Genomic DNA, 25,679 nt, shown 5'->3' on the forward strand with positions numbered 1-25,679 from the left:
AGTGTTCGGTAATTTTAGGTGATATAAAGGAGCATTCTAAGGGAAGCTGGGTCCTCCCAATAAGTGTTCGGTAATTTTAGGTGATATTGGGGGGCATTCTGAGGGAAGTCGGTTCCACCCAATAAGTGTTCGGTAATTTTAGGTGGTATTGGGGGACATTCTTAGGGAACCTGGGTCCTCCCGATAAGTGGTCGGTAATGTTAGGTGATATAAAGGAGCATCCTGAAGGATGTCGGTTTCTCCCAATAAGTGTTCGGTAATTTTAGGTGATATTGGGGGACATTCTAAGGGAAGTTGGGTGCTCCCAATAAGAGTTCGGTAATTTTAGGTGATATTGGAGGGCATTCTGAGGGAAGTTGGTTCCTCCCAATAAGTGTTTGGTAATTCTAGGTGATATTAGGGGGCATCTTAGGGAAGTTGGGTCCTCCCAATAAGTGTTCGGTAATTTCAGGTAATATTGGGGGGCATTCTGAGGGAAGTCGGTTCCTCCCAATAAGTGTTCGGTTATTTTAGGTGATATTCGGGGGCATTCTGAGGGAAGTCGGATTCTCCCAATAAGTGTTCGTTAATTTAAGTGATATTGGGGAGCATTCTGAGGGAAGTCGGTTCCACCCAATAAGTGTTCGGTAATTTTAGGTGATATTAGGGGGCATTTTAGGGAAGTTGGGTTCTCCCAATAAGTGTTCGGTAATTTAAGGTAATATTGAGAGGCATTCTGAGGGATGTCGGTTTCTCCCAATAAGTGTTCGGTAATTTTAAGTGATATTGGGGAGCATTCTGAGGGAAGTCGGTTCCTCCTAATAAGTGTTCGGTTATTTCAGGTGATATTCGGGGGCATTCTGAGGGAAGTCGGATTCTCCCAATAAGTGTTCGTTAATTTAAGTGATATTGGGGAGCATTCTGAGGGAAGTCGGTTCCTCCCAATAAGTGTTCGGTAATTTTAGGTGATATTCGGAGGCATTCTGAGGGAAGTCGGTTCCTCCCAATAAGTGTTCGGTAATTTTAGGTGAAATTAGGGAAGTTGGGTCCTCCCAATAAGTGTTCGGTAATTTTAGGTAATATTGGGAGGCATTCTGAGGGAAGTCGGTTCCTTTCAATAAGTGTTTGGTAATTTTAGGTGATATTGGAGGGCATTCTTAGGAAAGTTAGGTCCTCCTTATAAGTGTTCGGTAATTCTAGGTGATATTAGGGGGCATTTTAGTGAAGTCGATTCCTCCCAATAAGTGTTCGGTAATTCTAGGTGATATTAGGGGGCATCTTAGGGAAAATGGGTCCTTCCAATAAGTGTTCGGTAATTTTAGGTGATATTGGGAGGCATTCTGAGGGAAGTCGGTTCCTCTCAATGATGGTTCGGTAATTTTAGGTGATATTGGGGGGCATTCTTAGGGAAGTTAGGTCCTCCCAATAAGTGGTGTTCGGTAATTTTAGGTGATATTGGGGGACATTCTAAGGGAACCTGGGTCCTCCCGATAAGTGGTCGGTAATTTTAGGTGATATAAAGGAGCATCCTGAAGGAAGTCGGTTCCTCCCAATAAGTGTTCGATAATTTTAGGTGATATTGGGGGACATTCTAAGGGAAGCTGGGTGCTCCCAATAAGAGTTCGGTAAATTTAGGTGATATTGGGGGGCTTTCTGAGGGAAGTCGGTTCCTCCCAATAAGTGTTCGGTAATTTTAGGTGATATTAGGGGGCATCTTAGGAAAGTTGGTTCTTCCCAATAAGTGTTCGGTAATTTTAGGTGATATTGTGCTTCCGTCAACAACAGACGTAGCAGCAGACCACTCTGCGGTTGGCATTGATTGTAACAACGCAACGGTGGCTTTGTGATAGCAAGTGTCGGTGCTCGAACTCTTTTGTTCGCTTTGTGGCAGGACTGTAGCAGAATATGTCGAAGGCAATGATTTGCAACACGGTTCAATTTCGATTCCCCGTAGGAGCAGTACCTCCTTCCTGGGAAGAGATTGCGGAATTCATAAAAAAGTTGAATTTGGACCAAACGCAACTGGAAACGGTTTACAAAATGCCACGGGATAAATCAGTTTGCATCAAATTGAAATCATCGGATGCCTTCGAAGATGTATTGCAACGGAATGAGGAACGGCTTAAGTTCGCCTACTTCAGTGGCGCTATCGTGGAAGTGTGCATGTCTATTGCGGGAAGAATCATTTCATACGTGCGAGTGTTTGATTTGCCCCCGGAATTACCGGACAACACCATATCTCTGGCACTTGGTGAATTTGGAAAAGTGGAAAACGTAGTGAGAGAGAAATTCCCAGTCGGTCTTGGACTCGACCATGTGCAAACTGGAGTACGCGGGGTGTACATAGATATCGGAAAGGATATCCCAGCATCCCTGGAATTAAACAACTGGAAGGCGAGGATATTTTACGATGGGCTTAAGAATCGGTGTTTCGCGTGCAACAAGGAAGGGCATCGAAAAGACTCTTGCCCGCAACGGAAAGTTTGGAAAAAGAAAGAGAAGAGAAACGAGGAACTGTCTTATGCGGGAGTGGTTGAATCCGGAGTAGTATCGTTGTTGGATGAAACGGGTTCTGTAGAAAACGATATCATTGAGGAGGAATTGATTGAAGAAGAGGACACACAAGAAACAGTAGCGGAACAACAGAGGACAGAAGAAGCAGAAGAAGCGGAGCAAAGATACAGGATGCAGGAGCAAGGTCTTGTGAAAATGATGACCTCGATAAAAGAAGCGGTCACTAAACATCAAGCGAGTGAACGACGGGCCCAGTTTGCAGCGTCTGGATCCACGGAGATGCTGCGTCCAAAGAAGGCCGCCCGCAAAAGCTCAAAGTGACGTTTATTTGTAAGAACAATTGAAAAACAAAATGCTATACAATAACTGAAATTGGCTCCGTAATGTGCTCTGCACGAATGAGCCTTTTAAATAAATAATAGAAAAAAAAAGTTACCGAACACTTATTTAAAGGACCCAACTTCCCGTAGAATGTCTCCCAATATCACCTAAAATTACCGAACACTTATTGGGAGGACCCAGCTTCCCTTAGAATGTCTCCCAATATCACCTAAAATTACCAAACACTTATTGGGAGGACCCAGCTTCCTTTAGAATGTCTCCCAATATCACCTAAAATTACCGAACACTTATTGGGAGGAACCGACTTCCCTCAGAATGCCCCCTAATATCACCTAAAATTACCGAACACTTATTGGGAGGAACCGACTTCCCTCAGAATGTCCCCCAATATCACTTTAAATTACCGAACACTTATTAGGAGGTCTCAACTTCCCTAAAAATGCCTTCCAATATCACCTCAAATTACCGAACACTTATTGGGAGGGACCAACTTCCCCCAGAATGTCCCCCCATTATCACCTAAAATAACCGAACACTTATTGGGAAGACCCAACTTCCCTTAAAATGTCCCCCAATATCACTTAAAATTACCGAACACTTATTGGGAGGACCCAACTTCCCTAAAATGCCCCCTAATATCACCTAGATTTACCAAACACTTATTGGGAGGACCTAACTTCCCTAAGAATGCCCCCAATATCACCTAAAATTACCGAACCATCATTGAGAGGAACCGACTTCCCTCAGAATGCCTCCCAATATCACCTAAAATTACCGAACACTTATTGGAAGGACCCATTTTCCCTAAGATGCCCCCTAATATCACCTAGAATTACCGAACACTTATTGGGAGGAACCGACTTCACTAAAATGCCCCCTAATATCACCTAGAATTACCGAACACTTATTAGGAGGACCTAACTTCCCTAATTTCACCTAAAATTACCAAACACTTATTGAGAGGAACCGACTTCCCTTAGAATGCCTCCCAATATTACCTAAAATTACCGAACACTTATTGGGAGGAACCGACTTCCCTCAGAATGCTTCCCAATATCACCTGAAATTACCAAACACTTATTGGGAGGACCCATTTTCCCTAAGATGCCCCCTAATATCACCTAGAAATACCGAGCACTTAATGGGAGGAACCGACTTTTCTCAGAATGCCCCCCAATATCACCTAAAATTACCGAACACCTATTGGGAGGACCCAACTTCCCTTAGAATGCTTCCCCATATCACCAAAAACTACCGAACACTTATTGGGAGGAACCGACTTCCCTCAGAATGCCTCCGAATATCACCTAAAATTACCGAACACTTATTGGGAGGAACCGACTTCCCTCAGAATGCTCCCCAATATCACTTAAAATTACCGAACACTTATTGGGAGAAATCGACTTCCCTCAGAATGCCTCTTAATATTACCTTAAATTACCGAACACTTATTGGGAGAACCCAACTTCCCTAAAATGCCCCCTAATATCACCTAAAATTACCGAACACTTATTGGGAGGAACCGACTTCCCTCAGAATGTCCCCCAATATCACCTAAAATTATTGAACACTTATTGGGAGGAACCAACTTCCCTCAGAATGCTTCCCAATATCACCTAAAACTACCGAACACCTATTGGGAGGAACCGACTTCCCTCAGAATGCCTCCGAATATCACCTAAAATTTCCGAACACTTATTGGGAGGAACCGACTTCCCTCAGAATGCTCCCCAATATCACTTAAATTAACGAACACTTCCCTAAGAATGTCCCCCAATACCACCTAAAATTACCGAACACTTATTGGGAGGACCCAGCTTCCCTTTGAATGCTCCTTTATATCACCTAAAATTACCGAACACTTATTGGGAGGACCTAGCTTCCTCAAGAATGTCCCCCAATATCACCTAAAATTACCAAACACTTATTGGGAGGACCCAACTTCCCTCAGAATGTCCCCCAATATCACCTAAAATTACCGAACACTTATTTGGAGGAACCGACTTCGCTCAGAATGCCCTCCAATATCACCTAAAATTACCGAACACTTATTGGGAGGACCCAGCTTCCCGTAGAATGTCTCCCAATATCACCTAAAATAACCGAACACTTATTGGGAGGAACCGACTTCCCTCCGAATGCTCCCCAATATCACCTAAAATTACCGAACACTTATTGGGAGGAACCGACTTCCCTCAGAATGCCTCCCAATATCACCTAAAATTACCGAACACTTATTGGGAGGAACCGACTTCACTCAGAATGCTCCCCAATATCACTTAAATTACCGAACACTTATTGGGAGGAACCGACTTCCCTCAGAATGCCTCCCAATATCACCTAAAATTACCGAACACTTATTGGGAGGAACCGACTTCACTCAGAATGCTCCCCAATATCACCTAAAATTACCAAACACTTATTGGGAGGAACCGACTTCCCTCAGAATGTCCCCCAATATCACCTAAAATTACCGAACACTTATTGGGAGGAACCGACTTCCCTCAGAATTACCAAACACTTATTGGGAGGACCAAGCTTCCCTTAGAATGTTTCCCAATATCACCTAAAATTACCGAACACTTATTGGGAGGACCCAGCTTCCTTTAGAATGTCTCCCAATATCACCTAAAATTACCGAACACTTATTGGGAGGAACCGACTTCGCTCAGAATGCCCTCCAATATCACCTAAAATTACCGAACACTTATTGGGAGGACCCAGCTTCCCTTAGAATGTCTCCCAATATCACCTAAAACTACTGAGCACTCATTGGGAGGAACCGACTTCACTCAGAATGCTCCCCAATATCACCTAAAATTACCGAACACTTATTGGGAGGAACCGACTTCCCTCAGAATGCCTCCCAATATCACCTAAAATTACCGAACACTTATTGGGAGGAACCGACTTCCCTCAGAATTACCAAACACTTATTGGGAGGACCAAGCTTCCCTTAGAATGTTTCCCAATATCACCTAAAATTACCGAACACTTATTGGGAGGACCCAGCTTCCTTTAGAATGTCTCCCAATATCACCTAAAATTACCGAACACTTATTGGGAGGAACCGACTTCGCTCAGAATGCCCTCCAATATCACCTAAAATTACCGAACACTTATTGGGAGGACCCAGCTTCCCTTAGAATGTCTCCCAATATCACCTAAAACTACTGAGCACTCATTGGGAGGAACCGACTTCACTCAGAATGCTCCCCAATATCACCTAAAATTACCGAACACTTATTGGGAGGAACCGACTTCCTTTAGAATGTCTCCCAATATCACCTAAAATTACCGAACACTTATTGGGAGGAACCGACTTCCCTCAGAATTACCAAACACTTATTGGGAGGACCAAGCTTCCCTTAGAATGTTTCCCAATATCACCTAAAATTACCGAACACTTATTGGGAGGACCCAGCTTCCTTTAGAATGTCTCCCAATATCACCTAAAATTACCGAACACTTATTGGGAGGAACCGACTTCCCTCAGAATTACCAAACACTTATTGGGAGGACCAAGCTTCCCTTAGAATGTTTCCCAATATCACCTAAAATTACCGAACACTTATTAGGAGGAACCGACTTCCTTAAGAATGCTTCCCAATATCACCTAAAATTACCGAACACTTATTGGGAGGACCCAGCTTCCCTTAGAATGTCTCCCAATATCACCTAAAACTACTGAGCACTCATTGGGAGGAACCGACTTCACTCAGAATGCTCCCCAATATCACCTAAAATTACCAAACACTTATTGGGAGGACCAAGCTTCCCTTAGAATGTTTCCCAATATCACCTAAAATTACCGAACACTTATTGGGAGGACCCAGCTTCCTTTAGAATGTCTCCCAATATCACCTAAAATTACCGAACACTTATTGGGAGGAACCGACTTCCCTCAGAATTACCAAACACTTATTGGGAGGACCAAGCTTCCCTTAGAATGTTTCCCAATATCACCTAAAATTACCGAACACTTATTAGGAGGAACCGACTTCCTTAAGAATGCTTCCCAATATCACCTAAAATTACCGAACACTTATTGGGAGGACCCAGCTTCCCTTAGAATGTCTCCCAATATCACCTAAAACTACTGAGCACTCATTGGGAGGAACCGACTTCACTCAGAATGCTCCCCAATATCACCTAAAATTACCGAACACTTATTGGGAGGAACCGACTTCCCTCAGAATGCCTCCCAATATCACCTAAAATTACCGAACACTTATTGGGAGGAACCGACTTCCCTCAGAATTACCAAACACTTATTGGGAGGACCAAGCTTCCCTTAGAATGTTTCCCAATATCACCTAAAATTACCGAACACTTATTGGGAGGACCCAGCTTCCTTTAGAATGTCTCCCAATATCACCTAAAATTACCGAACACTTATTGGGAGGACCCAGCTACCCTTAGAATGTCTCCCAATATCACCTAAAATTACCGAACACTTATTAGGAGGAACCGACTTCCTTAAGAATGCTTCCCAATATCACCTAAAATTACCGAACACTTATTGGGAGGACCCAGCTTCCCTTAGAATGTTCCCAATATCACCTAAAATTACCGAACACTAATTGGGAGGACCCAGCTTCCTTTAGAATGTCTCCCAATATCACCTAAAATTACCGAACACTTATTGGGAGGACCCAGCTTCCTTTAGAATGTCTCCCAATATCACCTAAAATTACCGAACACTTATTGGGAGGAATGGACTTCCTTCAGAATGCTTCCCAGTATCACCTAAAATTACCGAACACTTATTGGGAGGACCCAGCTTCCCGTAGAATGTCTCCCAATATCACCTAAAATTACCGAACACTTATTGGGAGGAACCGACTTCCCTCAGAATGCCCCCCAATATCACCTAAAATTACCAAACACTTATTGGGAGGACCCAGCTACCCTTAGAATGTCTCCCAATATCACCTAAAATTACCGAACACTTATTGGGAGGAACCGACTTCCCTCAGAATGCCCCCCCCAATAACACCTAAAATTACCAAACACTTATTGGGAGGACCCAGCCACCCTTAGAATGTCTCCCAATATCACCTAAAATTACCGAACACTTATTAGGAGGAACCGACTTCCTTCAGAATGTTTCCCAATATCACCTAAAATTACCGAACACTTATTGGGAGGACCCAGTTTCCTTTAGAATGTCTCCCAATATCACCTAAAATTACCGAACACTTATTGGGAGGACCCAGCTTCCTTTAGAATGTCTCCCAATATCACCTAAAATTACCGAACACTTATTGGGAGGACCCAGCTTCCTTTAGAATGTCTCCCAGTATCACCTAAAATTACCGAACACTTATTGGGAGGAACCGACTTCCCTCAGAATGCCCCCCCCCCCCCAATATCACCTAAAATCACCGAACACTTATTGGGAGGAACCGACTTCCCTCAGAATGCCCTCCAATATCACCTAAAATTACCGAACACTTATTGGGAGGAACCGACTTCCCTCAGAATGCCCCCCCCCCAATATCACCTAAAATTACCGAACACTTATTGGGAGGAACCAGCTACCCTTAGAATGTCTCCCAATATCACCTAAAATTACCGAACACTTATTAGGAGGAACCGACTTCCTTTAGAATGTCTCCCAATATCACCTAAAATTACCGAACACTTATTGGGAGGAACCGACTTCCCTCAGAATGCCCCCCCCCCCCCAATATCACCTAAAATTACCGAACACTTATTGGGAGGAACCAGCTACCCTTAGAATGTCTCCCAATATCACCTAAAATTACCGAACACTTATTAGGAGGAACCGACTTCCTTCAGAATGTTTCCCAATATCACCTAAAATTACCGAACACTTATTGGGAGGACCCAGCTTCCTTTAGAATGTCTCCCAATATCACCTAAAATTACCGAACACTTATTGGGAGGAACCGACTTCCCTCAGAATGCCCCCATCCCAATATCACCTAAAATTACCAAACACTTATTGGGAGGACCCAGCTACCCTTAGAATGTCTCCCAATATCACCTAAAATTACCGAACACTTATTAGGAGGAACCGACTTCCTTCAGAATGTTTCCCAATATCACCTAAAATTACCGAACACTTATTGGGAGGACCCAGCTTCCTTTAGAATGTCTCCCAATATCACCTAAAATTACCGAACACTTATTGGGAGGACCCAGCTTCCTTTAGAATGTCTCCCAATATCACCTAAAATTACCGAACACTTATTGGGAGGAATTGACTTCCCTCAGAATGCCCTGCAATATCACCTAAAATTACCGAACACTTATTGGGAGGACCCAGCTTCCCTTAGAATGTCTCCCAATATCACCTAAAATTACCGAACACTTATTGGGAGGAATGGACTTCCTTCAGAATGCTTCCCAGTATCACCTAAAATTACCGAACACTTATTGGGAGGACCCAGCTTCCTTTAGAATGTCTCCCAATATCACCTAAAATTACCGAACACTTATTGGGAGGAACCGACTTCCCTCAGAATGCCCCCAATATCACCTAAAATTACCAAACACTTATTGGGAGGACCCAGCTACCCTTAGAATGTCTCACAATATCACCTAAAATTACCGAACACTTACTGGGAGGAACCGACTTCCCTCAGAATGCCCTCCAATATCACCTAAAATTACCGAACACTTATTTAAAGGACCCAACTTCCCGTAGAATGTCTCCCAATATCACCTAAAATTACCGAACACTTATTGGGAGGACCCAGATTCCTTTAGAATGTCTCCCAATATCACCTAAAATTACCGAACACTTATTGGGAGGAACCGACTTCCCTCAGAATGCCCCCAATATCACCTAAAATTACCAAACACTTATTGGGAGGACCCAGCTTCCCGTAGAATGTCTCCCAATATCACCTAAAATTACCGAACACTTATTGGGAGGAACCGACTTCCCTCAGAATGCCCCCCCCCCCCCAATATCACCTAAAATTACCAAACACTTATTGGGAGGACCCAGCTACCCTTAGAATGTCTCCCAATATCACTTAAAATTACCGAACACTTATTGGGAGGAATCGACTTCCCTCAGAATGCCCCCCCCAATATCACCTAAAATTACCAAACACTTATTGGGAGGACCCAGCTACCCTTAGAATGTCTCCCAATATCACCTAAAATTACCGAACACTTATTGGGAGGACCCAGCTACCCTTAGAATGTCTCCCAATATCACCTAAAATTACCGAACACTTATTGGGAGGAACCACCTTCCCTCAGAATGCCCTCCAATATCACCTAAAATTACCGAACACTTATTTAAAGGACCCAACTTCCCGTAGAATGCCTCCCAATATCACCTAAAATTACCGAACACTTATTGGGAGGAACCGACTTCCCTCAGAATGCCCTCCAATATCACCTAAAATTACCGAACACTTATTTAAAGGACCCAACTTCCCGTAGAATGTTTCCCAATATCACCTAAAATTACCGAACACTTATTGGGAGGAACCGACTTCCCTCAGAATGCCCCCCCCCCCAATATCACCTAAAATTACCAAACACTTATTGGGAGGACCCAGCTACCCTTAGAATGTCTCCCAATATCACCTAAAATTACCGAACACTTATTGGGAGGAACCGACTTCCCTCAGAATGCCCTCCAATATCACCTAAAATTACCGAACACTTATTTAAAGGACCCAACTTCCCGTAGAATGTCTCCCAATATCACCTAAAATTACCGAACATTTATTGGGAGGACCCAGCTACCCTTAGAATGTCTCCCAATATCACCTAAAATTACCGAACACTTATTGGGAGGACCCAGCTTCCTTTAGAATGTCTCCCAATATCACCTAAAATTACCGAACACTTATTGGGAGGAACCGACTTCCCTCAGAATGCCCTCCAATATCACCTAAAATTACTGAACACTTATTTAAAGGACCCAACTTCCCGTAGAATGTCTCCCAATATCACCTAAAATTACCGAACACTTATTGGGAGGACCCAGCTACCCTTAGAATGTCTCCCAATATCACCTAAAATTACCGAACACTTATTGGGAGGAACCGACTTCCCTCAGAATGCCCCCCCCCAATATCACCTAAAATTACCAAACACTTATTGGGAGGACCCAGCTACCCTTAGAATGTCTCCCAATATCACCTAAAATTACCGAACACTTATTGGGAGGAACCGACTTCCCTCAGAATGCCCCCCCCCCCAATATCACCTAAAATTACCAAACACTTATTGGGAGGACCCAGCTACCCTTAGAATGTCTCCCAATATCACCTAAAATTACCGAACACTTATTGGGAGGACCCAGCTTCCTTTAGAATGTCTCCCAATATCACCTAAAATTACCGAACACTTATTGGGAGGACCCAGCTTCCTTTAGAATGTCTCCCAATATCACCTAAAATTACCGAACACTTATTGGGAGGAACCGATTTCCCTCAGAATGCCCCCCCCCCCCCAATATCACCTAAAATTACCAAACACTTATTGGGAGGACCCAGCTACCCTTAGAATGTCTCCCAATATCACCTAAAATTACCGAACACTTATTGGGAGGAACCGACTTCCCTCAGAATGCCCTCCAATATCACCTAAAATTACCGAACACTTATTTAAAGGACCCAACTTCCCGTAGAATGTCTCCCAATATCACCTAAAATTACCGAACACTTATTGGGAGGAACCGACTTCCCTCAGAATGCCCCCCCCCCCCAATATCATCTAAAATTACCAAACACTTATTGGGAGGACCCAGCTACCCTTAGAATGTCTCCCAATATCACCTAAAATTACCGAACACTTATTGGGAGGAACCGACTTCCCTCAGAATGCCCTCCAATATCACCTAAAATTACCGAACACTTATTTAAAGGACCCAACTTCCCGTAGAATGTCTCCCAATATCACCTAAAATTACCGAACACTTATTGGGAGGAACCGACTTCCCTCAGAATGCCCCCCCCCCCAATATCATCTAAAATTACCAAACACTTATTGGGAGGACCCAGCTACCCTTAGAATGTCTCCCAATATCACCTAAAATTACCGAACACTTATTGGGAGGACCCAGCTTCCTTTAGAATGTCTCCCAATATCACCTAAAATTACCGAACACTTATTGGGAGGAACCGACTTCCCTCAGAATGCCCCCCCCCCAATATCACCTAAAATTACCAAACACTTATTGGGAGGACCCAGCTACCCTTAGAATGTCTCCCAATATCACCTAAAATTACCGAACACTTATTGGGAGGACCCAGCTTCCTTTAGAATGTCTCCCAATATCACCTAAAATTACCGAACACTTATTGGGAGGAACCGACTTCCCTCAGAATGCCCTCCAATATCACCTAAAATTACCGAACACTTATTTAAAGGACCTAACTTCCCTCACAATGCCCCCAATATCTTCTAAAGTTCTCAAATATTCATTTAAAAACCCCAACTCTCCGCAATAATCCACCTTAATATCACCCATTCATACCTTAAATAGTACAGAACAGACTGTGTACCCGATGGCACGTAATGCCAGAAAAAAGATTAATCACAGCTTATTTAGCATATTAGCATACATTAATGTTGTAATTTATTATGGCATTATTTATTGAATTACTTATTTAAAATCAATAAAATAATATCTGACTTCGTCAGCATAACCCCAGCCCATCTGAATAGCACCGCAGATTGACTGCGAGTGCAAGGAAACCCAACTCGGCAAAGGAATTTAAACACCACGCAGCTCGTCTTGCTCTCGGCGACCAACATTAGTATCGCTACTAGCATATCAATGTTTTAAAAATCTTGCGCGCGTCCTCTCGCACGCAACCTCCGCATTGCTTTCCGCCATAGCGGAAATTCGATGCGCCGCTTTAAACTGTGCGCACTCCCCACATCAACAATAACAGAGGCATGGTCGTGGCTACAAACTTCTCCGGCTCTCCACCCGAACGACCAACTCGCCCAGATTGGTGCAATGTATGTTATGCACGACTAAACATAACACCAATCAGGACGAGTTGGTTGGTTGTGTGGCAGTGTTTGGCTATTCATGTGCGTTGCAATAGTTTCTCTTGCCTGCTGTTGGGAGAGTAAGGCCAGTAGTACACAGGGTCAAATATTTGTCAAGGAAAGAACTCAAGAAACAACATCAGTTTGACACTAATGAAAATTCGATCGAGTCAAACAAGATGTTTGAGCATTGGTTTCTTTTTGGACAAATATTTGACCCTGTGTACTAGCAGCTTAAACAGCAGGCACACGAACGGGAAGTGCTGCCAAAGCACGGTTGAATGAAATCGGGGCGATGTTTTTCGCAATTCGATGAGTTTCTTACCTAACTTAGAATTATTTATTGTGGCCAAACTACAAAAAATTCAATGTTGGTCTCAAAGAGAGTTTGGTAGAAAACAACATAAACAATCTTTTGTAGAATATCACTTTTCTATTTTACTACGTGTTTTCATTAAATAACAACAAAAATACCTAAAAAAAGAGTATTTTTTCGGCTTTTGCCGCAAATTTTCCAAAATTTAAGCATGTTAATCACTTTAGATCGAGTTTTTGTCCAAGAAGCATAACAGCACAATGGTTCAGGCTTTCAATTCATGCAAAAAGATTGAGATTTTGATCAAAGATAGCTGAGATACAATTTTTTGAAGTTTTGCATGTTAAAAATCATAGAATTTTGAATAACTCACTTAGCAGTGATTTGCGACCCCATGTTCCTTGGGCACTTTTTCATATCTCATTAAGACCTATCTGCCCTCAAATTATTTAAAGTCCGGAAACAAACACCCTGTATAATCATTTCCATAATAGTATGCGTTGACAACTCTTCTAGTTTTCTCGGCCTTATAAAGGGTTAAGCTGAATTAAAAACAATGTGGAAAACTTGTAGGTAGCTATAGAACATTTGTATTTTATAAAGTTTGCAATTATATTTAAGACATTGTTTACGAAAAAAACAATATTTAAAAAAAAAATCAAAACCACATTTTTCATTTAATTTAGACATAAAAAAAAACGCTTTTTTTATGTCCACGTGGACATTGGGGAGGGGGGTAGGGGTCAATGAAAAGTCCACGCTTGTCCACGGGGAGGGGGGAGGGGGTCAAAAACCATGAATTTCCTGTCCACGTGGTATATGGACGGCCCCTATGTGGATCCACCACTGCGATTCGGATGCGCGCAAGCTTGTTGGGTAGAAATAAATCTCTTAGCTCCCTGAGCACTAGGTCACACAACAGTGCGGCGAGAGCGATTTAAAATTCTCTCCGGTGAAAGTGTAAAAAATCACCCGGGCGCGCGCTCCAGTGAGGTTTTTGCGCCAGAGTGCGCGCTGCGGTGAAACACCGGAGAGTTCTCGCCCCGGCGACACCATGGTGATGATTCGGTGACTGCTGGGTGAAAACACGGGAGAGCGCCGGAGAGCGTTGCGCGCGAAAGAGTGAGTCACACTCGATCCAAGGCGAACGAGCAAGAGCACGCACTAGCGCTTGGTCTACCCACCACCCAAAACAAGAGAAACTGGCTTCTTGGTGTGGTGAAAAATGTTCCTATCCCCAGTGCGGTCGATAAACTGACGCCGAAGTGAATCGCTACGGTGAAATGCCATCTCTGGCCACAACAATGAAAATTTAAAATGATCGTTAAAAGCGTGGTTGATGGAAATTTCGCAAGTGTTACGTCTATTTGTAACTGATACTGGACGCTGCAGCATGTTTAATTTTTCCTATCTTCCCTCGTAGTGTTATGTCCCATCCATAGTATTCACCGTGGACCGAGAACTTGTGCATGCACACTCACAAGCACGTGATATTTTTTTATGAACGTACCCCTATTTATTTTGATTCGACGGAATGTCATAACAAATAAAAACTTTTAGTTTTACCTAACTTTCTTTACTTAAATAGAATGTAGACTCGACCAAGTTTATAATATTACTAATGAATATTTCCCTGTTGGTACTCATCAAATAACTGATCAAAATACACTAACATGTCAAAGCTACCCAAAAGTGCATTGAGCTTAAAGCAGGTGAGTTCAACAAACTTTTATTTAAAAACCTGCCACAATATAAGAGTGGCCCAAAGCAGACCAAATCTGGGGCTTCAAACCATTCCTCCTGAAATTGAAATTCAAGGTTGTTTAAGTGATCAATATGCTTCTCTGAAAATTCGAGCTCATCAAACATAAGGACAGTAGGGTAATTCATGTATTTTGGACAGGCTGAAGACAACGTTGGAAAAATCAAATCCTAGCAATTGATTAATTTTCCAAGTTACTAACACGCTTATAATATGATTGTACTTTGCATTCCTGGTGACAAAACCCTTAACGAAAGCATTTTAAGCTGAGAAAATTACAATTTCCAATCACCTGTTAGAATTGTATTTTGGACACCGAATATATGTTTTGGACACCCTCAAGTATACATAATTTGGACAGGGCAATTATCTCAATGTTTAGCCACGAATACTGCTAAATCATGGAAGTAGCAACTAAGTTTACTCTTCCTTTTCCAGTTCATGCTTCGCCAGGAAGTGCTCAAGCTCTATCGAACCATCTTTCGTACGATCCGTCAGGTGCCGGATGAGGCAAGCCGCGAGGAACTGCGCCAGTGGGCCCGTGCGGACTTCCGCGCCAACCGACACCAAACCGAAGAGCTGGCCATCAAAATGCTGATGCAGACTGCCAATCGGTCACTCAAGGAGCTACAAACTAGCTTGGGACTGAGTGGCATAGCCTCGACAACGGCGGCGTCCGCTTCTAGTAAAAGTGGATGCAAGTCTGCATAGAGCGATAAATGAGGGCGTTCGAAGCTTATAGACGCTGACTTAGACAATTTTTTTGGATTGAATTCAGATGCTCATTCATTCTGAGCTTTGTTGCATGTATTTTAATAGTTATTTAAAAGTTAAGTAAGTTGTTGATTCGTGTGAATAAATAACATACCTTTGTGCTGACGAGAAAGAGAGACTATGACGGAACACCGCCCAATCCCTATCATTTCACTGAGTCTTGAACTTCTCGTTGATGGCATTCTCGCCGGCGTAGATCCGCTTGGCAATCAGATAGTCCCGGGTGATTTTGAACAGCGTAAAATAGTTGGCCAGCAGCAGGAATGCGATCGAGATGAGGTTGTGCCATTCGCGGGACAGGCACAGGATCAGCAGCTGAATGGCAACTAGTGCAATCTGGATTCCGAACAGGACCAGGTAGATCAGGGCCGGATTTTTGAAGATGACCTGGAATTTGTCGCAAGAATAAAAAAATATTAAGACCGACAATATTTATAAGGCTCAAGCCAGGAGAGGACACGATGGTAACGGAAGACGAAGTGATGAAGCTCGCGGCAGCGATGGAAACCAACCCGGCGGAAGACAAGCGGATGTTGCTCCGAGGCTTCCAGGCGCTGGTATGTAATAAATATAGTGACAGATGTTGTTATACATGTTAAAGGTACTCACGAAGAACCGGATGTGACTGTTGTTGGCCGGAATGGCCGAAGTGCAGAACCCGGACGCCCGGTAGATCTCTCCCATGTACCGTACGTACGTTCCATAGGGGAAAATAGTCGACTTGGACCACGTATACGGCGGCGGATGGTGTGACCGGTGGGTCATCCGATTCCACTGTCCCAGATGCAGCGCCGCCCGATGAAACACGTCGCAGTACTTGACTGGGAAGCAGTACGCCACGCACATCGTGAATCCACCGATGAAGATGAATCCGAGGTGCTGCGTGGCCCAGAAGATGTCATAATACAGATGTTTTGGGACCAGCACGCATGGGACGAATCCGGAATAGTACGCATTCAGGACGGACGTAAAGATAATCTGCTTGAAGCGATTATTGAAATCCGTTTTCAGGGCATCAATCTCCGCTCGGACCGAAACGGCATTCGACGAACAGCTGTGCACCGGCATTCCATTGATACAATTCACTTCCGTGTCCACAATCGTCCTCAGAAACTGTTCCAGGTTGAATCCGAAAATGGTCAAGTACAGCACGAACGGATAGGACAGACAGAACAGATATAGATAACTGTTCTTCTGGAAAATTTGGATTCCACAGCCGACGAATGAGATCACAACGCATGCCAAGAACACATACTTGGCCACCTTCTTGCTAACGTCTACGTAAGCCTCCGGACAGTTCAAATCGATCAACTTGAGAATGCAACAGTAGAGTAACCGCCTACTGGCCATTACGTAAATGAAGATGGCCAAATCCCAGTCGATCAGATAGAAATTCTGCAAGAAATGTACTCATTAACATCATTGGCATTCCTCTCGAATCCCAACACACTTACCACCGCCTGCCGGGTGTAGGAATTCGGCAGCCACCAAACCGTCCGGTACAGGTGCAGGAACTGTGTCGCACTGGCAATAATAGTGAACCCGAAAATCAGAAACTCATTCACCAGCTCGGAGCTGTGCTCCACGTTCGGAAATGGAACGTGCTTGGGAAACGGCGTTCCAATCAGGCTGAACTGGACATCTTCATCGCCATTCATGGTGGAAGCTCCGCCGGCATCATCCCCACCACCACCAGCACCACCTCCCCCACCGGCGCCAGCAAGCATCGGAGGATGCTGGAAATGTTGCGGCGGTGGTAAATGAGCACGGTGACCCGACAGCCGCGGTATCCTTCGGTTGGAAACGGTCATTTGCGGTTTAGTTTACGATTGCGACAGATTTCCGGGGGATTTTAGTTCATTTTACACTAAATTTTTCGCAAAAACAAGTTCAGCAAACTTTTCCCGGATGATTTTTACGCGTTTTGTTTTTATTTTGCCGTCTTCGGAGTCGCATTTTGACGTTTCGCATGAACAGTGCGGGAAATAAAAATGAGGACGGACAATGTGAAAACGTATACGTATAGAGCTCTGGTAGTCAAAATGCGAACTAGTCGCATGCTGGCAAACACAGACAAACAGACGTAAAACTTACAAAATTTCCATCGACCACGCTTTTATCAATCTTTTTAAATTTTCATAGTTGTGGCTTTCACAATTACAGGCGCGAGCATCGTTTTTCTATGCGTTTGACGTTTCACACTAACGGCTTCTCTTGACGATATTGACGGTTTCCCCCCTTATCAAACGCGACGATTTGAATCCGTCGCGGATGAAACCGTCGCCAGAGCCGTCGCAGCCAATCAGCAGACGGGAGTCTGACGTTTCTCAGATCTGACTAACACAAACAGCAGCTGAGGTGGTGCTTATTGATTCGTTGCGATGATTCAGAAATGCCGACTGGAAGTCTGTTTGTCTGTTCTTAAATCCTTTACACGCGATTTCGACTTATTTTTGTTCGAGCTTAAACGTCTGTTCTCTGTGGATAAAGGTTTTCTATTTTACTTTAATGGGCAGTACGGACCTGAAAAGTACTGTGGAAAAGGATAGGCCAAGAAACGGTCACGGAATGATTTCGCTCTCAAAATTACTAAGTCTTGAGCAGTACGCAGCTGACACGGAATAATCGATGATCAATGATGATGGTGATGATTGAGTCGATCAAACCAGCTGTCACTTTTACTAATCGGAAAAATAGCCTGCACACGGTTGTTTGTGAAAACCCATTGATGGGTAAAAAATCACCCATTTTAGAATAGCATGTTTATCTGTCATAAAATGTATAAATTTATCAAAATAAAATGGGTGAAAAAATACCCATTTTAATCATCCTTATTCAGCTTATAAATGGGTATTTTTTTACACTTTAATGGGTGAAAAAATAGTTATCAATAATTTTAGTCGCAGCCAAAGTGTTTTATTCGGAATTTTTAAGAAGTCTCTGGTGCGTATCAAGAAATAAAACAATGAAATCCCTAATTATTACAGGTGAGTACTTTAAAATCAAACCATATCAAAACCTGAAGGATATCTTTGTTTTCAGTGAGGTAACCTGAGTCACTGAGGTTTTCAGTATTGTGCCTTGCAAGATAAATCCGCGAAACGCGTTTGTCTTCTTCTTTTCCACCCAGTTGCAAAAATATGACCGCACCACTATGAGCGACCTGATGGTCAGAAATTCTACATGCGGCGCTTATATCAAATCCACATGAGGCTGCGGCGATATGGCCGCGAGGAGATGCACGCGATACAGACGCAATGTGGAAATGGAAAAGATGAAGCCGTATCCCCCTGCAACATCACTAAATAACATCCCGATTATTAAACACAAAGCCGACGAGGTGATGCGTATGCATATAAAGGAATCAAGGTCGCGATAAACAGTATTACACGTAGAAAAAAATATGGTTAATATAGCCAAACCTTAGTTTATTTTAACCAAGAATCTGCATTGATATTTGCACAAACTAAAAACAAATTTGCCTTCACTATGTACATTGGTTGAAACAAACTAAAATATGACGTTGATCATTTTGCGGAGTCTTAGTTGAACTCAACCAAAGTTTGTTTGTAATTACCAAAGTATTAATTGTTTTATTTGACAGGTGCGAAATCAACCAAAACTATAGGTTGTTTTGATGTAATGAAACAAATTTGTTACAAACAAAATCAGCTTAGCCATAAACATGTATTTTGTTTGAAAATAATATTTGCATGGTTGAATCATGCATTTTGCTTATTCCACAGGTTTATTTTTTATTGTAAATAAAAAAAAATACTTATAAAACATTCATATAAAATTTATTGGCACAACAAGTTTTTGTATTACACATTTTTATGTTTATGAGCATCTTATCGTCATCAAATTTCAACAACGATTAATTGCGTAGCTTTCCGATCCTTGCGGCAACCGAGGAAAAACGCAAAAGGTTCCTGGCACGCTCCGATTATACGTGATTACGTCCGTCTCCTTCCATATTTCACACGTTGAGATTTCACCAATCTACCAAAATCCGTGCCAATATCTCAATTGAACAAAGATACACGTAGGGAATCACCATTTGAAGCACCTGCAATATGAATCTAACGCTATTTTTTCAAACTTTGAGTAAATTTATGACTTCTCTCCTTACCTGAGATGTCGATGATAGCCGCAGAATTTCAATAGAATCGCAAAATTCGCGTAAAATAATGCACGAACGACAAGTAAAACAAGCTTCGATCGAGTAAACAATCTAAAACAAGATGGAAGCTGATGATGCGACTTAGATGACGGTGATGAGGACAAACTAATTATTTAGTTTGCTTCGAATCATTTTTGAGGTTGGTTTTCACCCAACCAAAATTCCAGTTTATTTTTGATGAATTCATTGATTAGCTTCAACCTAAGATTTAAGTTAGATGTGTCAAAAATGAATCATTTTCGTCAACCCAGTTTTTGTCAAAAACAAACATGGCAATGGTTGAAGGAAGATGTAATCTTTGTTTGTATCAAAGTAAATATTACTTCCTAATAACCAAATCCTCCGGGTTAGAAGTACTTAGAAAAATCATTTGTTGTAAACGAAACCTCAGCATAGAAACAAATATTTGTTTACCTTAAAGCAATCGAAATCATACTTTGAATGGCAACCATAATTTTGGTTGCTTCAAACTAGCTTGATTTTTCTCCGTGTACGATTTCTGGCCACCTGAGTTGCCATTGTGTTAACTTATGTTTTGATATGAACGGCCTGAAGGCTGCTGCGATGCTGCTCGGTGGGTGACAGTATCTGTTCGATTTTGACATTGCGTCTGTATCGCGGTGTCGTAACGAAAGATGTTAGCATAAATTCCACATCTGATCGATACTACAATAGAAACCAGCCTGAATTCGTTCACCTCATCCCGAGTTTACGAACCCCTACGACCATCTCGGTTACGAATCTCTCTCCCTCCCTCTCACTCCTATGCGGTTCTCCGCGTGCCGCAGCGGCATCGAATGAGTCACTCCATAGTTTGCACTCTCTCTTTTAACCGAATTCAACTTTCGTTCGGTTCTTGTTCTTTATCCCGGTTTGCACGCGGTTCGTTTAGAGGTGTTCAAAACAAAATGTTTGTTTTTCATTGCACACATGATAAATTATAATCATTTATGTAATCAATCCAATCCTAACCGCTACATTATCCCCCTTCTCTACTCTGCTAAACTATTCCTTTAAACGTGTTTATGTAATCCGAAAAAACATTCTTTAAAAATATCCATTGAAATACAAATACCACTCCAGTCAGTTCAAGTTCTATCCAATTCAAATCTAAACCAAACTGAATGTTATCAAAATTCAATACCAATCCAATTCATATCCAAACCTAATCCAAATTCAATCCAAATCTAATCAAAATCCAATCCAAATTCATTTCGATTCCAATCCAATCTCAATTCGAATCAAATTCGAATCAATAATCCACATTCAATACACATCTAATTTAAATCACCGACGAACCGACGTGACAGTGGTGATTCAAAACTGTCCCCCCCAAATTTAACGGTCGACCAGCGATGCGAGCGAACGCTTCTGTCAAATCAGCGCAGACACGAACCTCTTCCTATATGAATACACGGGGGTTTGGAATCATGCTATCAAAACAACGCGAGCCGTTATAGAGGAGGCGGTAGTGTTCGGCTATTTTTCATCATGGCGTCGGGGACAACAAATTTGAATTTATTTGTTCTAGCTGTCACGTCGGTTCGTCGGTGTTTACACTCAGAGAAAAATCTATACTAAAAAGTATAAATCCTACGCTAAATCATTATTCGCCTGGTTGACCCTAGACTCCGTTTATATTCAGGGTATACTGACGAAGTATAACTCTGATATACACGTATTCTAGTATAAGTACGGTATATCGCGGCTAGTTTAATCCGGATTTAATTGGAAATGATTAGAAATGGTTTTGTTTTTGTTTGTTCTAGAAAAAAAATAATATAAATCAACACAGTGAAGCTTTATTCAATCAAATTAAAATCGTCAAATTAAATAAAATATGTTATTTTATGTCAACCTATTTCCAACGGCAATGATTTTGGACGACTAGCTGCCGGAAGCGAAATCCAGGAGGTTGTCAGGGAGGTTGTGGTGTGTCCGATATTGTGCATCAGCTCCGAGAGAATCGTGGCTCCGCGCAAGAATGTCCCTGTGGATAACGGCATCGCTATGATGATTGTATAATGGAATTCTATGTCTCTGTGTCCTGTTGTTCATTTCTAATTGTGGAAATCAGGAGAATTCGGAACGGACGGAAAGCGATGAGCTTATCAGGTGCTTCCGTTAAAATCCTTCATGCAGTAGGAAGCAAACTAATCCAAGAGATGTGGAAGCTTTATGCAGCATCAGCAGGACCATGACTATTTCGATATTGGGAATGCTGATGCCAACTGCTACTCAAATGTCCACCCCGTGGACCAGCATCGATCGTGGTGGTCACATTGGACTCGTAAAGATACTCCCTTCGACAGGAACGAATCTGTTCGGAAAGGAAAAACAACATTTTCTTCAATTCGTAGTTCAAAGTCACTATCGTTGAACAAATACATACCATTTCTCGATAAAATTAACTGGTTTTCGAGCTTGTTTATTGGTCAGCGCTCCAGACTGGAACTTAAATAGAAATCGTCACAAAATTTAAAAAAAATATGACTGTTAGAACTTCGTTTGCCGTTGGTGACTCAAAGGAAAAACAATTTTCGTCAAAAGCCGCCATTACGCTTTGATTTACACAACAGTTAAACTATTTTCATGAAATTCTTTCCAAGTTTAACTTTCTAGACATTGTTTGCATTGTTATTATTCAAGTCAAATGATAAACTGCAGCAAAACTAAAAATGTTTAACTTTAAAACAGTTGCTGATTTGTTCTGCTTCTGAGTGTAAATCCCATCCAAATCCAATCACAATCCTTATCCCATTCAAATGCAATCAAAATCTAATCCAAATTAAATTCACCTCCGAATCTAATCCAAGTCCAATCCAAATCAAATCCCAAATGCAATTCAAATGCAATCCAAATCCAAATCCAATCCAAATCCAATTCACATCCAATCCAAATCTGATCCAAATCCAATCCAAATCTAAACTAAATCCAATCCAAATCCAATCCAAATCCAATCCAAATATAATCCAAATCCAATTCAAAATCCAATCCAAATCCAATCCAAATCTAAACCAAATCCAATCCAAATCCAATCCAAATCCAATCCAAATATAATCCAAATCCAATCCAAATCCAATCCAAATCCAATCCAAATCCAATCCAAATCCAATCCAAATCCAATCCAAATCCAATCCAAATCCAATCCAAATCCAATCCAAATCCAATCCAAATCCAATCCAAATCCAATCCAAATCCAATCCAAATCCAATCCAAATCCAATCCAAATCCAATCCAAATCCAATCCAAATCCAATCCAAATCCAATCCAAATCCAATCCAAATCCAATCCAAATCCAATCCAAATCCAATCCAAATCCAATCCAAATCCAATCCAAATCCATTCCAAATCCAATCCAAATCCAATCCAAATCCAATCCAAATCCAATCCAAATCCAATCCAAATCCAATCCAAATCCAATCCAAATCCAATCCAAATCCAATCCAAATCCATTCCAAATCCAATCCAAATCCTATCCAAATCCAATCCAAATCCAATCCACATCCAAATTCAATCCAAATCCAATCCAAATCCAATCCAAATCCAATCCAAATCCAATCCAAATCCATTCCAAATCCAATCCAAATCCAATCCAAATCCAATCCAAATTCAATCCAAATCCAATCCAAACACAATCTAATCCAAATCAAAATCATACCCAAACCTAATCCAAATTCAATCCAAATCCAATCCAAATCCAATCCACATCCAAATTCAATCCAAATCCAATCCAAATCCAATCCAAACCCAATCCAAATCCAATCCACATCCAATCCAAATCCAATCCAAATCCAATCCAAATCCAATCCAAATCCAATCCAAATCCAATCCAAATCCAATCCAAATCCAATCCAAATTCAATCCAAATCCATTCCAAATCCAATCCAAATCCAATCCACATCCAATCCAAATCCAATCCAAATTCAATCCAAATCCAATCCAAATCCAATCCAAATCCAATCCAAATCCAATCCAAATTCAATCCAAATTCAATCCAAATCCAAATCCAATCCAAATTCAATCCAAATCCAATCCAAATTCAATCCTAATCCAATCCAAATCCAAACCAAATCCCAATCCAAATCCAATCGAAATCTAATCCAAATCTAATCCTTAATCCAATTCCAATCAATCCAAATCCAATACACATCCAATCCAAATTCATTCGAAATCCAATTCAAAGCCAATCCAAATCCAATCCAAATCCAATCCAAATCCAATCCAAATTCAATCCAAATCCAATCCAAATCCAAGCCAAATCCAATCCAAATCCAATTCAAATCCAATCCAAATCCAATCCAAACACAACCTAATCCAAATCAAAATCATACCCAAACCTAATCCAAATTCAATCCGAATCTAATCAAAATCCAATCCAAATCCATTTCAGTTCCAATTCAATCCCAATTCGAATCAATCCACATTCAATACACATCTAATTCAAATCCAATCCAAATTTATTACATATCCAATCCAAATCCAATCCCATTCCTTATCCCATCGAAATGCAATCAAAATCTAATCCAAATTAAATTCACATCCGAATCTTATCCAAGTTCAATCCAAATGCAATCCCAATTCGTATCTCATACAAATCCAATCAAAATGTAATCCATGTTAAATTCATCTCCGAATCCAATCCAAATCCAATCCAATCAAAATCCAATCCAAATCTAAATCCAATTCCATTTTGATTCCAATCCAAATCCAATTCTGATTTCATTCAAATCCAAATTCAATCCAAACCAATGCAATTCCAAGTCCAATCAAAAACCAATCCGAATCCAACAAAAAATCAATCTGAATCCAATCCAAACCCATTCTAAATCCAATCACATTGAATTCATATTGAATCCAAATCCAATTCAAATCAAATCCAAATTCAATCCAATACAAAACTCAACCTACATTTAAATCCATACCCATTTCAAATCCAATCCACATTGAATCCAAATACAATACAAATCCAATGCAAATTCCAATCCAAACCAATCCTAATTCAATCCAAATCCTTCCAAATCTAACGCAAATTGAATCCTTATCCAATCCAAATCCATTCCAAACCCATCAAATTCAAATCCTAACTAAATGAAATCCAAGCTTCCAAATTCAATATCTATTGAATCCAAATCCAATCCAAATCAATTGTAAATCCAATCTAAATAAAATCAAAATTCAATCCAATCCAAATCTATTCCAAATCCAATCCCCATTCGATCACTTTTTTGTTTCTTTGTTTTTAGGCTATGCAATTCTCTCTTCTGTGTTGCTAAGCGAAAACAACACATTTCTCGTCAACCAATCTCAAAACAGTTCTCTTGCCTTCATCTTCGTTTTCAGATTTTTTCTTGCTCTTTGTTTTCAGGCTTCTCTCGCGTTCTCTATTTTTTCATCCTCTTTTTTTCTCTAGACTCTGTCTCGCATTTCGTATTTTTTTTCTCATGCTTTTTGCTTTTTTTTTTCTCAAGGCTCTGTCTCGCATTCCGTATTTTTTTTTCTCATTTATTTTTCATCCTCTTTTTTTTATTTTTTTCTCTAGGCTCTATCTCGCATTCCGTATTTTTTTTCTCATTTTTTCATCCTTTTTTTCTCTAGGCTCTGTCTCACATTCCGTATTTTTTTCCATTCTTTTCCGTCCTCTTTTTCCATTTTTTTTCTCGAGGCTCTGTCTCACATTCCGTATTTCTCATTTTTTTTCTAATGCATCTCAATTTTCATTTTTTTTACCAATTCTTCTCAATACTCGTCTTTTGCCTTTCGTCCGTCTTTTTTTTCTTTCTTCTTGCATTCTGATTTTTTCATATGTT

The 25,679-nt window shown here is 41.3% G+C and overlaps 2 protein-coding genes across 2 annotated transcripts; one reads left to right on the plus strand and one right to left on the minus strand.

The window, feature by feature from the left end:
• The first annotated feature begins 14,687 nt into the window (after window positions 1-14,687).
• Window positions 14,688-15,798, plus strand: LOC134291661 (LYR motif-containing protein 2-like). The gene is made up of 2 exons (XM_062859685.1): window positions 14,688-14,862; window positions 15,351-15,798. Exons 1-2 carry the CDS (start codon window positions 14,824-14,826, stop codon window positions 15,621-15,623), a joined length of 312 nt encoding a protein of 103 aa, XP_062715669.1. The 5' UTR covers window positions 14,688-14,823; the 3' UTR covers window positions 15,624-15,798.
• On the minus strand, window positions 15,681-17,624 carry LOC134291660 (transmembrane protein 39A-B-like). The gene is made up of 3 exons (XM_062859684.1): window positions 17,141-17,624; window positions 16,296-17,081; window positions 15,681-16,073 (listed from the first exon to the last, which is right to left on the minus strand). Exons 1-3 carry the CDS (start codon window positions 17,495-17,497, stop codon window positions 15,837-15,839), a joined length of 1,380 nt encoding a protein of 459 aa, XP_062715668.1. The 5' UTR covers window positions 17,498-17,624; the 3' UTR covers window positions 15,681-15,836.
• Between the last annotated feature and the right edge of the window lie 8,055 nt (window positions 17,625-25,679).

Source organism: Aedes albopictus, chromosome 3 (genome assembly GCF_035046485.1).
Source record: "Aedes albopictus strain Foshan chromosome 3, AalbF5, whole genome shotgun sequence".
In the NCBI taxonomy this organism is placed as follows: Eukaryota; Metazoa; Arthropoda; class Insecta; order Diptera; family Culicidae; genus Aedes; species Aedes albopictus.

Excerpts from the sequence above, each read along its gene's own strand:
- LOC134291661 (XM_062859685.1), top strand. The coding sequence starts at position 14,824 with ATGTCAAAGCTACCCAAAAGTGCATTGAGCTTAAAGCAG. Across the intron at positions 14,863-15,350 it reads GTGCATTGAGCTTAAAGCAG|TTCATGCTTCGCCAGGAAGT; the intron begins GTGAGTTCAACA and ends TTCCTTTTCCAG.
- LOC134291660 (XM_062859684.1), bottom strand. The coding sequence starts at position 17,497 with ATGACCGTTTCCAACCGAAGGATACCGCGGCTGTCGGGTCACCGTGCT. Across the intron at positions 17,082-17,140 it reads CCTACACCCGGCAGGCGGTG|AATTTCTATCTGATCGACTG; the intron begins GTAAGTGTGTTG and ends CATTTCTTGCAG. Across the intron at positions 16,074-16,295 it reads ACAGTCACATCCGGTTCTTC|GTCATCTTCAAAAATCCGGC; the intron begins GTGAGTACCTTT and ends GACAAATTCCAG.